A 17,091-nucleotide genomic window follows, 5' to 3' on the forward strand; every position below is an offset into this window, starting at 1 on the left:
ATCCCCCATCCTGTAACTGTGTGTTTGGTTTCTTTTTCCTAGGTGCAGTACTTTGCATTTATCCCTGTTGAATTTCTTCCTATTGCATTGAATTTAAAGGGTTAAATGTACATTTTTAAAGGCTTGGTCACACAAGAGTAAGGCATGGCTTGCCACTGGCGCTATCTGCAAACGTGTCTGCAGGACACCACGACAGTCAACCGAGCTCTAAGCATTACTGAGTCAACATTCCTACAAAGTTTATGAGTCGAAACTATTCCCTAAAATTATAATCTGAACATCCGTTGGCGATTTGTTCCCATGTAATCACTTTGAGGGAAACTGATGATGTCAGTTTCAAATTCTCAGTATGGTTTCTTGAACTTTTGGCAGGACTGCATTCTATGAAGGAATTATTCCCTCAACAAAGAAGTTATTTCCACATGTGATCTATTCATACAGAGGAATACATAGGTGTGTTTGTGGTGTTCTTTTGAAAGTAAAGACCTCGTAAATTTAAGGTCTAAAATGCTTTACATCCAAAATTACGTATTGTGTTAAGGAGGACCCAGGAATGGGGTCATAACAAATACAGTAGTTTTACAGGTAGGCTGTTCAATCTAATCTGAGAAGCAGGCAGTCTGTCTCAACATGTTGGCAAAATTAAAAGGAGGGAGAGAAAAGAGAGAAAAGCAAAATAGCACGACACCTTAAAGATGAATAGATTTGTTCCAGTGTGAGCCGTCATGAATCAAAATCTACCTCTACTGAAAAATAAGTTTTCTTTCCTCACCAAGCTTTCTTTGAATTGTGTTCATTTCACATCCACAGAATTCACTGATACAGTATTTACTTTCAGTCATTTAACAGGAATATTATTACTTCAGCTTCCCCCTTACAGCACTATCTGAATAATTTGGCTGAAGTTCTGAGATACCAGAGACAACTTTATTATCACTATGATGAGATTGTGACAGACGAAACTATTTGTCACAGCCTGAGCCAACGGGGTTTAATAAACTCTTCAAATATATTTATTTGGATGAGACCTGGTAAAATATGCATTAACATTTAGCACATTCCTTCAAACACTCTGCAGAAATCCAAAGTATCATGCATGAGGTACTCCCTTCATTCAAATCAGTTTATCAGTCTTTTCCTTTTAAAAATCTAATCCGAAATACTGTAATAAGTTCACCTGATAGACTGCAAAGGACATTTCCAGATTCTGTACATAGTTAGAACACCTTGTTTTAGTGTATTTAATATATGGTATTTTAAATATGTTTCAACAGCTTTTAACTGTTGTTTTAAATTGTCCAGCGTTGTTACATCCCATCCAGAATACTGTATAGGGTGTAACGGAAATGTTTTAATCAATTCTATAAATAGTAGCGAAACAGCCAGTATAGAGTAAAGAATTCCTACAGAGCTGCTGCATTTCTGCAAACTATACTTTGTGCTCAGCGGTATAGGTATCTGTAGAGGTTGGGAATCCGATTCCCCACTGTGCCTCCTGGAAGAAGAGTCAGTCCGCGCAACCTTGGAAAAGCTGCACGGTCCCAGGACACCCCCCCCCCAATAAAAAGATTGGTAAATCACTTCTGTGTATTGTTTACTTGGAAAACCCTAGAAAGGGTCACAGTAGATTGGAATGACTTGACAGCAAGGAGTTACCATTACTGTATTATTATTATAGCTATGAAGCACAGAATCTGAATGAAACTGCCAGTTTGGCTGGAGCAACAACCTCATACAGGAAATGGCCCAGGACTAAGAGGAAATATCAGGAAATAGAGGTTCCCACTAATGTGATTCAATGGTTAGAGTGTCAGGCAAAAGCCGGAGAGAACAAAGTTCAGATTGTCAATCAGCTATGAATGAAGTTGGTCTCAGCCTAACCTTTCACAGAGTTACAGTGAGGATATCAGACTAGAGGAAAAAATGGTGTACACCATCTCCTTCAGAAGGTAAATGAAAACAAGATGTATAAAAATTAATGATTTTTTTAAAAAATCACATTGCCTTAAATCATGAAACTGATCTAATTTATTTCATTTAAATCGAATCCACCCTGAATAAAAATGTTAAGGGATGGGAAATCTACATAAAAGGAGACTAAATAAACTATGCAGAGTGTATCAGTCAAAAACAAAAGAAAAATGGACTGAGAAAGGAACTTGATGGAGGGTTACTGGAGAACAGTGATTAAATAAATCAAGAGGATTTATTTTTCTAAGCTAAAGATAACCATAGGATTGAATCTTCATTCTCAAATTATTTATATTTTATGTAAACAAGCAACTGAAAGGTTAAACAGTACAGAAACACAGTAATTCCCTTGAATACAAGTCAGAGTCTTAACTTAGCTGGCCACAAATGTTGGAAGATAAAAGCTGCAACCCTATGTAAATATTCTAGGAATATGCTGTACTGAAAACAACTGAGCTCATTCCTAAATCGTCATCTACACAGTTGCCAACTCAACAGGATCCTCTTCCCAATGATTTAAGGGGCAAAACCTGAGTATCTCACAGATTCTTGCGATGCTTCAGGGCAGGCAAAGCTGTGGCAGAGGGAACCACTGCTTCCAAGCTGACTAACTAGAAAAAGCCGCGAACAAATGTGCCAGAACCAAGGGTAAGACTAACTTGGTAATTAATACGGCAACCCAGAGCCAGCAGGAAGAAAATTAGCTCATCTGGCGTTAGAGTAGACCGCAAGTTGTGTTTAGCCGCGATGGCACCTGCCACCATTCCCACTAGGACTTGCATCGTGCACAGATTTATCTGGAGTACACATGAAATGTGAGTATTTCCAGGCTTTACATTACTGCCGAGGATTGTGGAAGGCCCACTGCCTATCTACCAGGACTATTTTTCCCAGGCTGCACCACAGCTGCAAGGGCTTGGGCAACGATGCTCACACAAGGTTTGACACTGATATGCCACACTCTGCCTTGTTCCAAATAACATGAGGGCACAAGTAAATGTATCCACCATCTTTCTCCACAAACCCTCCATTTTTGCTCCTGGCTATCCGGCACACCAACATGGCACAAATGCAGCACATACTGAAATAGTTTCACATTAAGCAGGGAAGTCCTAGTGCCAACTGGGAATGAGAGAAGTAATTATCCAGCACTTAAAATCACATCACACATAAATCACACTTCCTCCTTTTCTAGCATCATCTCCCCTCAGATCTGCCTCCCCAGCTGGAGATGCAAACAAGCTGGTGCCCTGAGATCTGGTAGCGCGATATATGCTGCCAGTGGGGTCTTAGTCACAAGCTTATTCCCTAAACTGGGCCCCACCTAGGGGATAACCGCCTTGGGTCCTTTTAAGGAGAAAGGCAAGTTTTTTTTTAAAAAAATAATTAAATAAATAAAGAATAAAAGTGGGATAAAAAATTAAGTTAATTTATTAAATAAACTTCTAATCATGTTTCATTATTTAGTGCAAATCTTATGATAATTTATGTCGTAGATTAATATAGCATTACCATAATAGCAAACTTCTCTGATCCAGAGTCATTCAAAGGCTTAGGGATACAGCTCCCAACATCTGGCTGGGGCTGACAGGCACTGCAGTTCAAAACTTCTACAAATCAATTAGTTGGTTGGGGAAAGATGTTCTGCAATACCAAGTGTATAATGCAACTGTATCAAGTCGATTCTGGAAGCATACATACACATACCCTGCATCTTTTAGGAAAACTAAAGATGGTGAAACTACACACTAGGTAAGAATATTAAATTTAACAGACTTAACAAAAACAGGCACTGTCATCAGGCAGTTCGTATTTTGAAATGGATGCCTGCCCTAAGTGGAGAAGGGAGTGGCAAAGGCAAGCCACTTGTGCCAAGTCTACTTCCTGTTGCCTCATTCATTTACAGAATTCCTTTAATTCCTGTCATAATTCTCCCCTCCCTAACCCAGTGCTTTTAGATGGCCATCTGCAGTCCTGTTCTCACTATGCGAGACTAGGATAAGCCCATCTTTCGACAGCGTGCCGGTGTGTGCATTTATATATGGCTATGCTTAAGTGTCATAAGATGTTCTTAAGTGCAACATTTGCAGAAACGGCATAGGTGAACGGAGAAAGACCTAAGGATATGCAATTCTCCGATGTGAAAGCAAATCTCTGTAGTCCTCCATCACCTTGTGAGCCCATCCACAGAACCGAAAGATTCCCCAAACACAAGCCAACCCCTTTTTTCTTCCTACCAAGAGGCAAAAAAAAATCCAAATTTCATAGAGATGGTAAAGTTGTTACCCCTATTGGGAGTTCCAGGACAAGAGTGTCCTTTTCTGAACCCCCTATTCCTTGCTGTGTAGTAATGCAGGCAAGCAGCTCAGAGGCTCTCTTCTCCACTCTACATATACACACCACACACCAAAAAAAAAAAAAAAAAAAAGGGAAGGAAGGGGGAGGAGAGTCAGTCATTCAGGCAGCCAGTGACTCTGCACAAATACCCGCAAAAGGCTGCAATCAAAACTAGGCGAAAACCTCACCGAGGAATACAAGAAAACCATCCCCTTCTCGAATCAGGTGCAGCAAAGGACGCCTTAGGCTTCCCCCCCATCTAAGCCAGAACCCAAGAACTGGAATGAATGGTGGAGCGCCAGTTTTCAATTTTCTTAAATATTATTATTAAAAATAAATTTAAGAAGCACCCTAGGCAGCCCCAGGATGGAACAAAAAAAAAAAAGCCTAGTGAAGATTCCTAAGCTCTCTCCTCCTGGCAAGGAAAATAAAAGATTTTTAAAAAGGCATGAAACCATATATACAGCCCCCCCCTCCAACCTCCAAAGCAGACGTTTACACACACAAAAGGGGGGCTCCTTTGCCAGAGCCCCCCCTTAATTCGCCCTCCCCACCCCACAACCCCTCATTACAAAAGCTTCTCCCCCCCACATCCTCCTCCTCATAATCATCCTCCCCTCCCCTCCCCCCCTTTGCCCTCAGTAGGCCGCAGCCCCTCCATTTCCCCACCCCCCCATCCCATTCAGGGTGGGAATTTCTCCACAAAACCGTGTTGGAGAGAGAGGGGGGGGAGTGAACCTCCCTGAGGGCCCCCATCCCCCCTTTTTTTCCCCACACACACACACCCTTCCTCACCCCACACAATGGTGCTCACCTGAAAGTGCTCCTGAAATCTTATGGGGAGTATTTGAGCCATGGCGGGGGTGGGGAGGGGGGGCTGGAGGGGGGGAGAGCAGCCCTCTCTGGGAGAGAGAAGGGGGGGAAAGGCCTAAAAGAGAGACCAGGGAGGGCGTGAGGGCCGCGCGGTGGGTCTGGCAGGAAAGCGGGGAGCCGCTGCGGAGCCCCACCGCCGCACGCGCGAGGGAGGGAGGGAGGGGGCCGCCTGCTCACAGGAGGCAGGCAAAAGGCCCCGAGTGCGCAGGCGCGGAGCGTCTCTTCCCCCACCCACCCCTCGCTGAGGGCTTCTGCTCCATCAGCGCGAGCTCCCTTTTTTTCCCCCCTCGTCTCGTCTCCCGGACCCCATCACCCCTTTCTGGAGATCCCTCCGCTCCTCAGGCCAAGGGGAGGAGAGAGGGGGGAACACCATAGAGAAAGAATCAGGCCCAAGGGTCTTCGGCAAGAAAAATAGTCCGCCCCTGCCCAAGACGAGGGGAGTCCGCCTCGTCCAAAGTCTTGTGCCTCAAGCGGGTGTTGTTGGGTTTTTTTTAATTTTTGTCCACCTCGCCTCACCTTCCCAAGCTCCTAGAGGCAGAGTCGTGTTCACACGTTACCCGGGCAAGCAAAACGCCTTCTTGAGGAAGGCGAAGGCCACCCTCCCAAAATCAGGGTTTTGAGGGAGTATGTGACACACACATCCCCTCAAGTTTGTGTGAGGGGAAAGAAATGGGACCCGAGTCTTTTGACAGAAAAGTGTGTACCTAACCCGCACGTTATGTCAAACATGCATAAATTACACGTGTATGTGTTTACACACGTCATATCTATACGATATGCACACATAACACAGCCATGCGTCCGTGCTCTATTCCCCAAGAGAGGGTAACAAATCCCGTTTCAGGTCGTCTTTTTTCAGACACGTTCGTTTTCTGAAAAGTAACGTGTCTGAAAAAGATAACCTGAAAAGAGATTTGTTTCCCACGTTGCTTTTTGGGACGGTAACTCCCAGAAGGTTGGAAGTCATCATAACTATGTTGACCTGAGAGGTGGGAACTCTATACAGTAATAAGCACAATAAACGTGCAGATTGCAAGCAATTAAGGGAAGATCTGCCCGTAGCGTTGACATCCACGTCCCTCTCTTGCACTCTAAAGACGCGTGTATGGCTCCTCTCCCCCACGTGATCCTCACGATAACTTTTTCTCTCTCCGCTAGGTCAGGGGGAGAGAGAAAAAGAAATGGGGTCCAGAGTAAGCCAAGAGGTTGTATGTGATGCCCCAAAACTTAAACCAGTGCTGCAACCGCTACACCACACTGCCTTTTTCCCCTTCTGCTGCTTTTCACTTTTCCTGGTCGATAAAGTAACGTGTGAATCGAAGCTGCCAAGCTCAGCGCAGTTTACGGAGCCACTTCCATAGAGATCAGAAAAGTTTGCTTCTACTCTCAACAAATGCGAGGGCTGCTCTAAAAGGAAGAAGGGGATCTGTGGCAGGGGAGAAGGGTATAAGGTTTCACGCGTAGGCGGCTTCACACGTAACGTTTCTAAACGTGTTGAAATAATGCGCGAGAGGCGAGCACGGAACTAGCCCAAACGCTGTTGCCAGAGCTTGCACCATCCGTACCCAACCCTGTCATCCGTGTCTTGGGATAACGGGAGATGATGGGTCATAGTCCTCCGTCCTGGGAAGGAACTGCTGGGGAACACTCGCCAGGCACAAAGAGCAGTTTCAGACGTTAGTGGGATGGCAGGGACGTGGCCAAGAAACGTGTTGGCGTCGGGATCGTCTGAACCCGTATGGGAGCCCAAAGCTTCCGGAATCTTAGTCTGACACTCTTTGTCCCTTTCTCACATGCACGCATTCGGAGTAGGTATACCGTTACACGAAGTGTATATTATTGTTATAAAAATAATATAAGTGTATCTTATATTATTGTTATATTTTAAATTGTTTATTTCGTATGTTGTAAGCTGCCCAGAGTAGTCTATTGACTAGATGGGCGGGATATAAATTCAATAAATAAATAAAATAAATAAATAAGAGGGACTTAACTGGTGTGTAATAATCATCATGCCTAAACTGGGGCTGTAGAAGAAGCTTTACCGGATTGCTTCTGGTGCAATGGAGGCTCAAAGTTTGGGGAGCACTATTTGGGCTGTCTGGATGCCAAAAATTGTTCCAAAAAGTGAATTGGACATGTGGGGACCACAGGAGGAGCGGGTTCAAGAGGCACGTGAGTTCATCTCTTTTCCTTCTTTATTATTATTTATTTATAATTATTTATTTCTATTCTGCTCTTCTTCCAAGGCATACCTGACTTCCCAAACACACACACACTCCCGCATTATTCTCACAACAATCTGGAAAGCACTAGGTCAGTAGTCTGAGAGCTTCTGATTGGCCCAAGGTCACCCTCTGAAATCAGTGGGATTTGAACCCACCTCTCCTGAATCATCGTTTTGTAACAGAATCCCTGATTTGTAGTAATTGAAATGTGTTGCTATATCCTCAGATTTATATTTTGTAGACTCTTGCTTGTGTATTTATCTCATTGATATCTTTATTTGGTGCCAAACAAACGCGAATGGAAGCTAAAAAGAATAAGATTAAGATTAAGAAACAAAAGTACATAAGGTAAAAGCAAACAGATCAAAAACTACCAGTAAACCCACAAGAATTAAGCAGTATGTTCTAAGTGGTATCTGTTTTTAATCTTGGGAGCAATCTTGGGATACTATTCTAGGAAAATCTGGGATATAAATACAATAATAAAACTATTAACGGGATATGATTTGCCAGTTTTCTAAAGATAGGCATGATACTGATTTTTTAAATCCCTGGAATTAGTTCTAGAGGGAGGTGTCCTTCCACATTACAGATTTATTGTTTTTAGTTTTCTTATTTTTAACATTTCTATATACATTTAACATTGTAAGGCAGTGAATCACTTGTAGGAAAAAAATATATCCAGCAAACTGAAATAAAATAAAACAATCAACAATGTAGCTGTAATACCCAGCAAGCTAAATTTCATTCATTTACATGCTGAACACCTGGTGGGGTAAAAATGTTTCTCTTGGCTCATGGAAAGAAACAGAGAGAGGGAGAACCTAACTTTCTTGGGTGGAGAGTCCCAGAGTCTGGGAGCAGCGGCCAAGAAGCAAACGAATTGTTTGCTTTATGGGAACCTATCAATGAAAGGTTCCAGCTCCTTCCATTGCTGTTTCGTATCAGGTTCCACCTCTGTTTTTGTTCTGTATTGTATTTCCTTGAGGTTCACTACAGATAAAGTATGTCCTGCAGTTCTGTTCACCTCTACATACTATTTCCCTTCTGTATAATGATGATATTATACAGATGGCAGAAAGCGAGGACGAATTAAGGAACCTTGTAATGAGGATGAAGGAGTGCAAAAAAACAGTCTGAAGCTCAACATCAAAAAAACAAAACAAAACTAAGATCATGGCCACCGGTCCCGTCACCTCCTGGCAAACAGAAGGGGAAGATAGGGAGGCAGTGACAGATTTTACTTTCTTGGGCTCCATGATCACTGCCGATGGGGACAGCAGCCACGAAATTAAAAGACGCCTGCTTCTTGGGAGGAAAGTGATGACAAACCTCGACAGCATCTTAAAAAGCAGAGACATCACCTTGCCTACAAAGGTCCGCACTGTCAAAGCTATGGTTTTCCCTGTAGTGATGTATGGAAGTGAGAGCTGGACCATAAAGAAGGCCGACCGTGGAAGAATTGACACTTTTGAACTGTGGTGCTGGAGGAGATTCTTGAGAGTCGCCTGGGCTGCAAGGAGAAAAAACCTATCCATTCTGAAGGAAATCAACCCTGAGTGCTCACTGGAAGGACAGATCCTGAAGCTGAGGCTCCAATACTTTGGCCATCTCATGAGAAGAGAAGAATCCTTGGAAAAGACCCTGATGTTGAGAAAGTGTGAAGGCAAGAGGAGAAGGGGACAACAGAGGACGAGATGGTTGGACAATGTCACCGAAGCTACCAACATGAATTTGACTCAACTCTGGGAGGCAGTGAAAGACAGGAGGGCCTGGCGTGCTCTGGTCCATGGGGTCACGAAGAGTCGGACACGACTAAACGACTAAACAACAACATAATGATGACAAGTCACCACCATATGGAAAATACAGGGTGGGAAACACAGCTATAAGTTCACCATTTTGGCACCGCAGACAACCATCACCATTCCCTTTCTCCTCGATTCACGGCTGCCAACCCCGGCCCACTCTGGAAAAAGGAGGAGGAAAACATGGTGTTTGCTAAAAAGAAAAAAAAAAGTTGATGCTTTAAAATAAAGAAGGAAAGAGACTTGGGGGCCGGGGGGGCACCTTTTATTTCTCCAACATACATCAGGAGAAAGGCAGCCTATAAATAAAATAAAATAAAATAAAATCACCTCCAGATTTTGATGCCCTCTAAATTCTGATGCCCTGGAAGGAAGCCCCCGTTGCTCTATCGTAGTCACAGCCCTTTTGTACAAGACAAGAAAGGGTCTTCAGATGATACTACGTGGTAGATTTGGGTCGAAGTGACGGTGTCCGTAGAATGAATGCCCTTGTGAGGCTGCAGGAATGGTGAACCAGCTGCAAACTCGGTCGGCGTTCCACAAACTGCCCACTTCCGGAGACTTGAGGGGGCCTTTGAGGCAAAGCGGATGGTTTTGCGGTTCGCCTCCCGAGACCGTGCCAAACAGCATCTCATCATCTGAGGCAAGGGTGGTACGTGTATCAGCTGCCAATGCTCGCTGGGCCTCGGCGCGCACACTTCGACAACTGTATTTTGTGACCTAATTTGCTGGCAAAACCACCGGTTTCTTCAAAGGAGCAGTTTGCAAAGAAGCCAGCCGTGGCTTAATCTGACCTATAAAAACGCCCGTGTGGGGTAGCGCAGCGGGGCAGCTACAGGGCTCAGAAGTAACATAGATAATGATGTTACCTGTAACAGGTTGTTCTGCAGAGAACAAGAAAGCAACCAGGTTGGGTTTTTCCTATAAAAAATATAACATAATTATGTTTTCACTGCAATGAATAATGTTAACTTGCTATTCCTATTCACAATGTCGCTTGAGGAGGTAATTTGGGAGACTTTTTGTGTAGATAGATAGATAGATAGATAGATAGATAGATAGAGAGAGAGAGAGAGAGAGAGAGAGAGAGAGAGAGAGAGAGAGAGAGAGAGATATAGATATAGATATAGATATAGATATAGATATATAAGTTTCGCCTATAGTGGTCGAAATGACTAGATAGGCGGGGTATAAATACAATAAATAAATAAATAAATAAATAAATAAATAAACAAACAAACAAACAAACAAACAAACAAACAAACAAATAAATAAATAAATAGAGAGAGAGAGAGAGAGGTATTGCCTTAAGAGCACATTGTGTGTGTGTGTGTGTGTGTGTGTGTGTGTGTGTGTGTGTGTGTGTGTGTGTGTGTGTGTGTGTGTGTGTGTGTGTGTGTGTGTGTGTGTGTGTGTTTTCCCAGGGGCTACTATTGTGTTTTCCTGAAAATAAGACATGATCTTATATTAATTTTTGCTCCAAGAACGCATTAGGGCTTATTTTCAGGGGATATTTTTTTTCATGTACAACTATCTACATTTATTCAGATACTGTACAGTCTTGTCTTCTTCTTCTGGTTGCTGCACAAGGGTGGAGGGCAGGCTTTCAATTAAGTGGGGCTTATTTTTGGGGTCGGGCTTATATTAGGAGCATCCTGAAAAACCATTACTAAGTCTTATTTTCAGGTTAGGGCTTATTTTCGGGGAAACGGGTTGTTAACAATTACTCAGAGGCACAGTGCTCTGAGGAACATGGTTAAGTCAACCTTCAGTTCAGTTTTTCCCACAATGCCCCCGAGGTAGCAGCATCATTCACTCGGAGGCATTGTGGGATATCATAAATGGCCAACTGGCATTCCTTGTAAGCTGGGTGCCTGCTTGCTGCCGCTGCCATCACGTGCCAAACTTTACATCCAGATATTCCTTGAACTAGGAAGCTGGCCATGGATAGTTGTGAACCTATCAGCCAAGCTGGATGGGAAGGCTGGAGATACAGTGGTGCCTCGCTTTATTATTGCCCTGCATTATGACGAAACCGCATTACGACGATCTTTTTGCGATCGCAATTGCGATCGCAAAACGATGGTCTAAATTGTAAGTCTCTTAATTGGCCAAGTCACTGATTCTCTGACTTAAATATAAAAGTGGGCAAAAGTACATATGTTGTTATGCTCAATTAGGTCACTTCTGATGTATGGCAATTCTATGAATTCGGGACCCCTAGATGATTTTGTCCCCAACAACCCTGTTCATGTTTTGCAGATTCAAGGCTGTGACTTCCTTTAGAAAATCAGTCCATTTTACTCGTTTCCTGCTCTCTTCAACTTTTCCCAGAATTGTTGTCTTTTCCAGGGAGTCCTATCCTGTTATGATGTGCTCAGAGAAGCCATTTTTCACTTCAAGAGAAAGTTCAGGCTTAATTTGATCTATGACCCACTTCTTTGGCTTTCTGGCGGTCTATAGTGTCTGGAAAGCTCTCCTTCAGCACCATATTTCCAGTGAATTTTATCTCTTTCAGCTTTCTTCACTGTCCAGCTTTCACATCTGTACATCGTAATTGTGAATACCATAGATGCCTTTATAGACCAGATGAAAAGATACTAGAAGTATGCACAGGCATGCAAAATTGCACAAGCTTTAGAGACAGTGCTGTCGTCATCAAATTAGATGTTTAAAGACAGAAGAGGCTGATCTTAAGTCTTTCTCAGAATGAAATAGTGGTCCGGTGGTTCAGATAGGCGGGGTATAAATAAAATAAATAATAATAATAATAATAAATAGGGAAGCAAAGCTACAGCAAAGAAATGGGTTCGTCCAATGATGTAGTGGTGGTCAATTTCACATGAGGGACTGAGAACTAGAGAGTTAAGAGATTGACACACCTCTAATTACAACCTTTAACTACGAGCCTTTATTATAAACAATGCTGAAAGTACGGGAACTAACCTTCTGTCTACACTGACAAGCTGAATCAGAGTTTCAGTAATGTATATATGCTAAAAATTCCAGCTCATTCTAGGACTACTCTATTTGGAACTTTGTCCTGCCAGGTGATACCGAAAATCCGCTGGAGGCCACGCATATGGAATGTGTTCAGCTTCCTCTCCTACCGTGCACAAAGGGTCCAGGACTCACTGCAGTACAGAAGTGTGCTCAGAACAAAGGCTCTAGAGACCTGGATCTTGGTATATGCCGTCAGCTTCTTATTGAGCCATACTCTCTTTGTGAGTCTAGAGAACATGGTAGCTGCTTTCCCGATGCGTTTATCCAGCTTGACATCTAGAGAGAGTGTGTCAGAAATTGTTGATGCACACATGCTGCAGAAATATAGTAGTCTGCTGTATTTCATTGGAGTTGTTTCTGTTTCATATTGATTTAATTTTCCCCCCTATCTGTGCAAAGGTGATTTAGCGCTGAACTCAGCCGTTTATTTATTTCATTGATTTATATACTGCCCCATTAGTGCAGTGCACTCTTCTGGGTGGTTGACAGTATAATCAAAGCAGAATAAACCATGTGCAGAAGCAGCAATGAAATCATTAAAACATAGTACAAAACAAATCGCATTCGATCAATATCAGACCAAGACAGTGCAGTGTTTCCATACTGAAGCATCAGGGTGTGAGGAAAGAGCAGGCAAGCCAGGGCTGGGGAGATGTGATTCAATTTACTCACACTTGCCACTGGCGCATTCTCAACCTGTTGCAGTCTCCAGGTCAACCTCAAGGGAAGCCCCATATAGAGAGTGTTACAGTAGTCAGTCCTGGAAATGACCAGCAAATGCACCAGTGTCCTAGTAGATATCTCATCTAGGTAGAGACAGAGCTTTTTTTTAATTAAAGGAAATAAGGGAGAAAGACCACAAGGGAGGGTATTACATCACCAGAACACCAACACAGTCATGCCCCCCCATCCTTAGAGATTGAAATAACTATCACATGGGGGGAAATGAATTGTTTTAGCTTGAAAAACGTGGAAGCCCCCAGCGGCAGAGAAAAAACCCTCTGCATCAAGAGCAAAAAAAGGACTGGACTGATTCAAATTGATCTTTATGTCATGTGATCTGTTTAAATAATGTGAATTCATTCATTTTAGACTCAACAAATCCTACACTATTTGTAGGATAGTAGTTGCAGCCTAAGTTTCATAACCTGGTATCAATGAAGGAAGTATGGCGGAGGGGAAGAGAGCAAGAGATTGATAGAAATATTTTGTGGGGTGTGTGTTTTTTTGGGGGGGGATATTGTGTGTGTGTGTGTTCTCCCTCCAGAGCAAGGAGATGGCATTCAACCAGAACTTGAAATCTTGATGGGGGATTCCGGGAGCTGTCGTCTCCGGGATTCGCATACAATGCTATGAGTTCCCGAGTTTAGCTAATTCCTGTGTCCAGCAGAAAATGAGACTGAAGCAGCTTTAGTAGCCCTATTAAATTATCTATCTCCACAAATGAGTAGGTATGAGGAAATGTGACTGTGCTAATCCTCTTATATGCTCCTCAGCTGCTTTTGACACCATCCGATTTCACTGAGCCATCTGGACACACAGCAGGCAGTTCAGACTGAAAAATTCAAAGTTGTACTAAAGGTCGCTGCCAAGCTATTTCAGATCATAGGATCTTAGGGCTGGAAGAGACTTCAAAAGGCGTGTACAACCGTGGTCCTAAATCTTTGGTCCTGTTGGTGCTTTGGATCATAGTATGACCCTCGCCCTCGTGGGCTGGGGACCTTGCCAGGTGATGTCCAAAACATCTGGTAGACTAGAAATGACTCTAGAGCAGCGATGGCGAACCTATGGCACACGTGCCACAGCTGGCACGCGGAGCTCTTTCTGCTGGCACATGAGCCATAAGTCGCTGGATCACTACTCCCCCCCCCCGTTGCAGCCAAATCTGAGAAGATGGCTGCAGCTGCAGTGCTGGTGCTTTGGCAAATGGATCCGGAGCAGCTGGTGCAGGCAGTGGATCTTGAGTGGGGTCTCGAGGCACCTCCATATTCGGGTCCCCCCCCCCCACTGCCATGCCACATACTGGTTTTTTCCTTTTCTTTTCAGTTTGGGCCACTGCTCTAGAGTAATTCTTGTGTGGCTTTAACAGCCTTTGATTTAGACAGATTATAGGTCCAGCCAGTTTTGAGCACTCAAGACCCTGCCTATTTTGCGGTCCGATATTGCCCATTCTGATTTTTCATTTTATTTACAGACCACCCGCCTTTCATTTTGTGTTTCCTTTGCCTTACAGACCGCCTGTCATTCACAGCCAACATCCGGCCGTGTTCCAGCGATGTGATTCAAGCCAACACGCACGAATCATTTGAGCAAATTAAGATAACCTCAGGTGACGAGTAAGTAAGTTCAGTGGCCAACAATAAGAGGTGTGAAATGCTGTCATGTGACAATCGGACATTTTCAGCACTTAAATATTCACTCTGCAGATGACAGGTTAACTATTAGACGTGGTTTGGGCCTTAGCAGAACAAGGAGAGCTGCTAGCGAAAGTTGTTTCCAAAGGAATAGAATTTCCAGATTGTTTCAGCAAGCAAGCAAACTGTTGGGAGTTTTTACAACCCCTCATTGCTGCTTTTTTGGGACGTGGTGGTGCTGCGGGCTAAACCGCAGAAGCCTGTGCTGCAGGGTCAGAAGACCAAGCAGTTGTAAGATCGAATCCACGCGACGGAGTGAGCTACCGTCGCTTGTCCCAGCTCCCGCCAACCTAGCGGTTCGAAAGCATGCAAATGCAAGTAGATAAATAGGGACCACCTTGGTAGGAAGGTAACGGCGTTCCGTGTCTAAGTCGCACTGGCCATGTGACCACGGAAGATTGTCTTCGGATAAAATGCTGACTCTATGGCTTGGAAACAGGGATGAGCACCGCCCCCTAGAGTCGAACACGACTGGACAAAAATTGTCAAGGGGAACCTTTACCTTTACCATTGCTGCTTGTGGGTTGGGTGAGTGGAAGGGACTTTTCTGGGCTGAGCTGTCTATCCATCTCCCTAGCACAAACTAATCATTCCCTCCCACCTCTGAATTCAAAAAGAGCTTCCTTTTCTCTGATGTTCTCTTTAGTTTATTGGAAGAGTTTGTTGGTTTGCTTTTATACACCAATCTGTTATCTAGTAAGAAGAAATAGCTCAAATGATTATAAATAGGTCTCTTGCATGGTTCTCCTACCTTGAATTCCAGACAACAACTTCTGCACAGCTAGGGATTAAACTGTGCATTAAACTGCTTTTTAAAAGTGGATGAGCAATCTATAGTTTGCAACTGTGAGTAAAGAAGTGCTTTTATTCTTTCTCCTACAAATGTCTCAGAGTGAGTTATTGAGACAGCAAGAGCCAGTGAATGAGAAAGGGGTCAACTATCCGGAAAACCTGAAGCTATTCTACTCTCTGCTCCTACTGTGTAGCAAATCAATTTTATCAGGAATTCAAAACTTTGCAACACAAACACTATAACCCTAATGCTCTCTGTGGTGACTTAAGGACCAACACATGCATTATAGTGCAGGCTTTCATGGATGGCAGCCTATTTCATCAGATAAAGTGCACATAGTTAGGAATGAAATTCTGGACAGTGAGGTGGAAAGGTTAGTGAAGGCAGGAAGTGTTGACATTAATAATTGGCCATTCACAAAACTGTTGCTGATAACCGAGTGCCAGGATGTGTGCTTTATCAGCCACAGTTTGCTTGCACATTGCACAACCCATCTGTTTTCTTTCCAAAATGATTCTGTAAAGCCTCTGGAAGATACGCAGGAGACACGTGTAAAAGAGGGGATTAATCCGTTTCGACTTTCTGCTGAGTCACAAGCTTCTCCCATGTCACAACATTGCTTTTAATTGTTTCCTGTCACCACTGTTCATGCCATGCTTGTCTTTACCAACGGCTTCCTTATTTAATAGACAGTATCATTCTTATCATTTTGGGAGTGTTCGATAGAAGATCAGTACAAAAGAAAAATAAACCTGAAGACATAAATTCAAGAGACAGCTGAGACTAAATCTAATATGGTAGGAGAATCATGCAGGAAGCATATTTATAACCATTTGAGATGTTCGTACGTACTGGATAACAGATTGGTCTGTAACTTCCATCATCCACAAGCAACTGGCAGGGTGATGCTAGTTGTACTCCAACATATTTTAAAGACAACAGGTAGAGGAAAGCTGGCTTCAACAAATTAGGAGTTTCCCTGAATACAATAAATAGAGAAAATCTGACTTTAAAAAACGTTGTACCTTTACGGTGGCTAACTCAAGCCGTCTGGACCCAAGACATCCCCTTTTGCACAGCTAGAAATATTTACTATTTAGTCAAACACTTTTCTTAAATGAGCAGAAAGTAGAATAACAGGTATGAATAAATTTCGGGTTCATAGGATTTTTAAAAAACACTTAATTTCAGTATCAGCAATCACTAATAGTTGGAAAAAATGGGTGGCAGTGAAGTATTGTGTGGGAAGCTCAATACGATGCATGGCAGCAGTAGCTTGAATCCCGTTGCTTCTGCCACCTACTAAGGCTGATGATGTCATCAGCTGCAGCAGTTTTTCAGAAATAATGTCCACTTCTTCCATTAAAGTACTGAGGCTCCTTTGGGATCTCTTTTGTTATGGGAAAACTGTTAGGGAATGGAGGGGGGAGTTTTAATTGGGGATTTTAAAGAAACAACTAAAACCAGCTTATTTTGGCAGGCTTTCAAAACTATGCTGCCTATGGAGCCTGTTGATGGCAAAGCTAATAGTACTGTAACTGATAGCCACTGCCAGTAGGCCAATCAAAATGTCTAAATGTTTTAAGTATTTTTAGTATGTATTTTAAATGGTCTATTCTGATTTTGTTTACTATTTTTATATAGGTGTGTGTGTGTGTGTGTAT

The 17,091-nt window shown here is 43.1% G+C and overlaps 1 protein-coding gene across 4 annotated transcripts in view; it reads right to left on the reverse strand.

Annotated features, from left to right (window-relative positions):
• The window catches only part of CLTCL1 (clathrin heavy chain like 1), a 57,955-nt gene extending 52,647 nt beyond the window's left edge, over positions 1 to 5,308 (reverse strand). For 2 of the 4 annotated variants that reach the window (XM_072983601.2, XM_072983600.2), the window contains exon 1: positions 5,123 to 5,308. In XM_072983601.2, coding sequence (XP_072839702.1) covers positions 5,123 to 5,164 — 42 coding nt within the window. In that variant the 5' untranslated portion in view covers positions 5,165 to 5,308. The remainder of the gene's footprint in view (positions 1 to 5,122) is intronic. The other 2 variants (XM_072983599.2, XM_072983598.2) reach the window with 1 other exon arrangement.
• Between the last annotated feature and the right edge of the window lie 11,783 nt (positions 5,309 to 17,091).

This window comes from Pogona vitticeps, chromosome 14 (assembly GCF_051106095.1).
Source record: "Pogona vitticeps strain Pit_001003342236 chromosome 14, PviZW2.1, whole genome shotgun sequence".
Classification (NCBI taxonomy): Eukaryota; Metazoa; Chordata; class Lepidosauria; order Squamata; family Agamidae; genus Pogona; species Pogona vitticeps.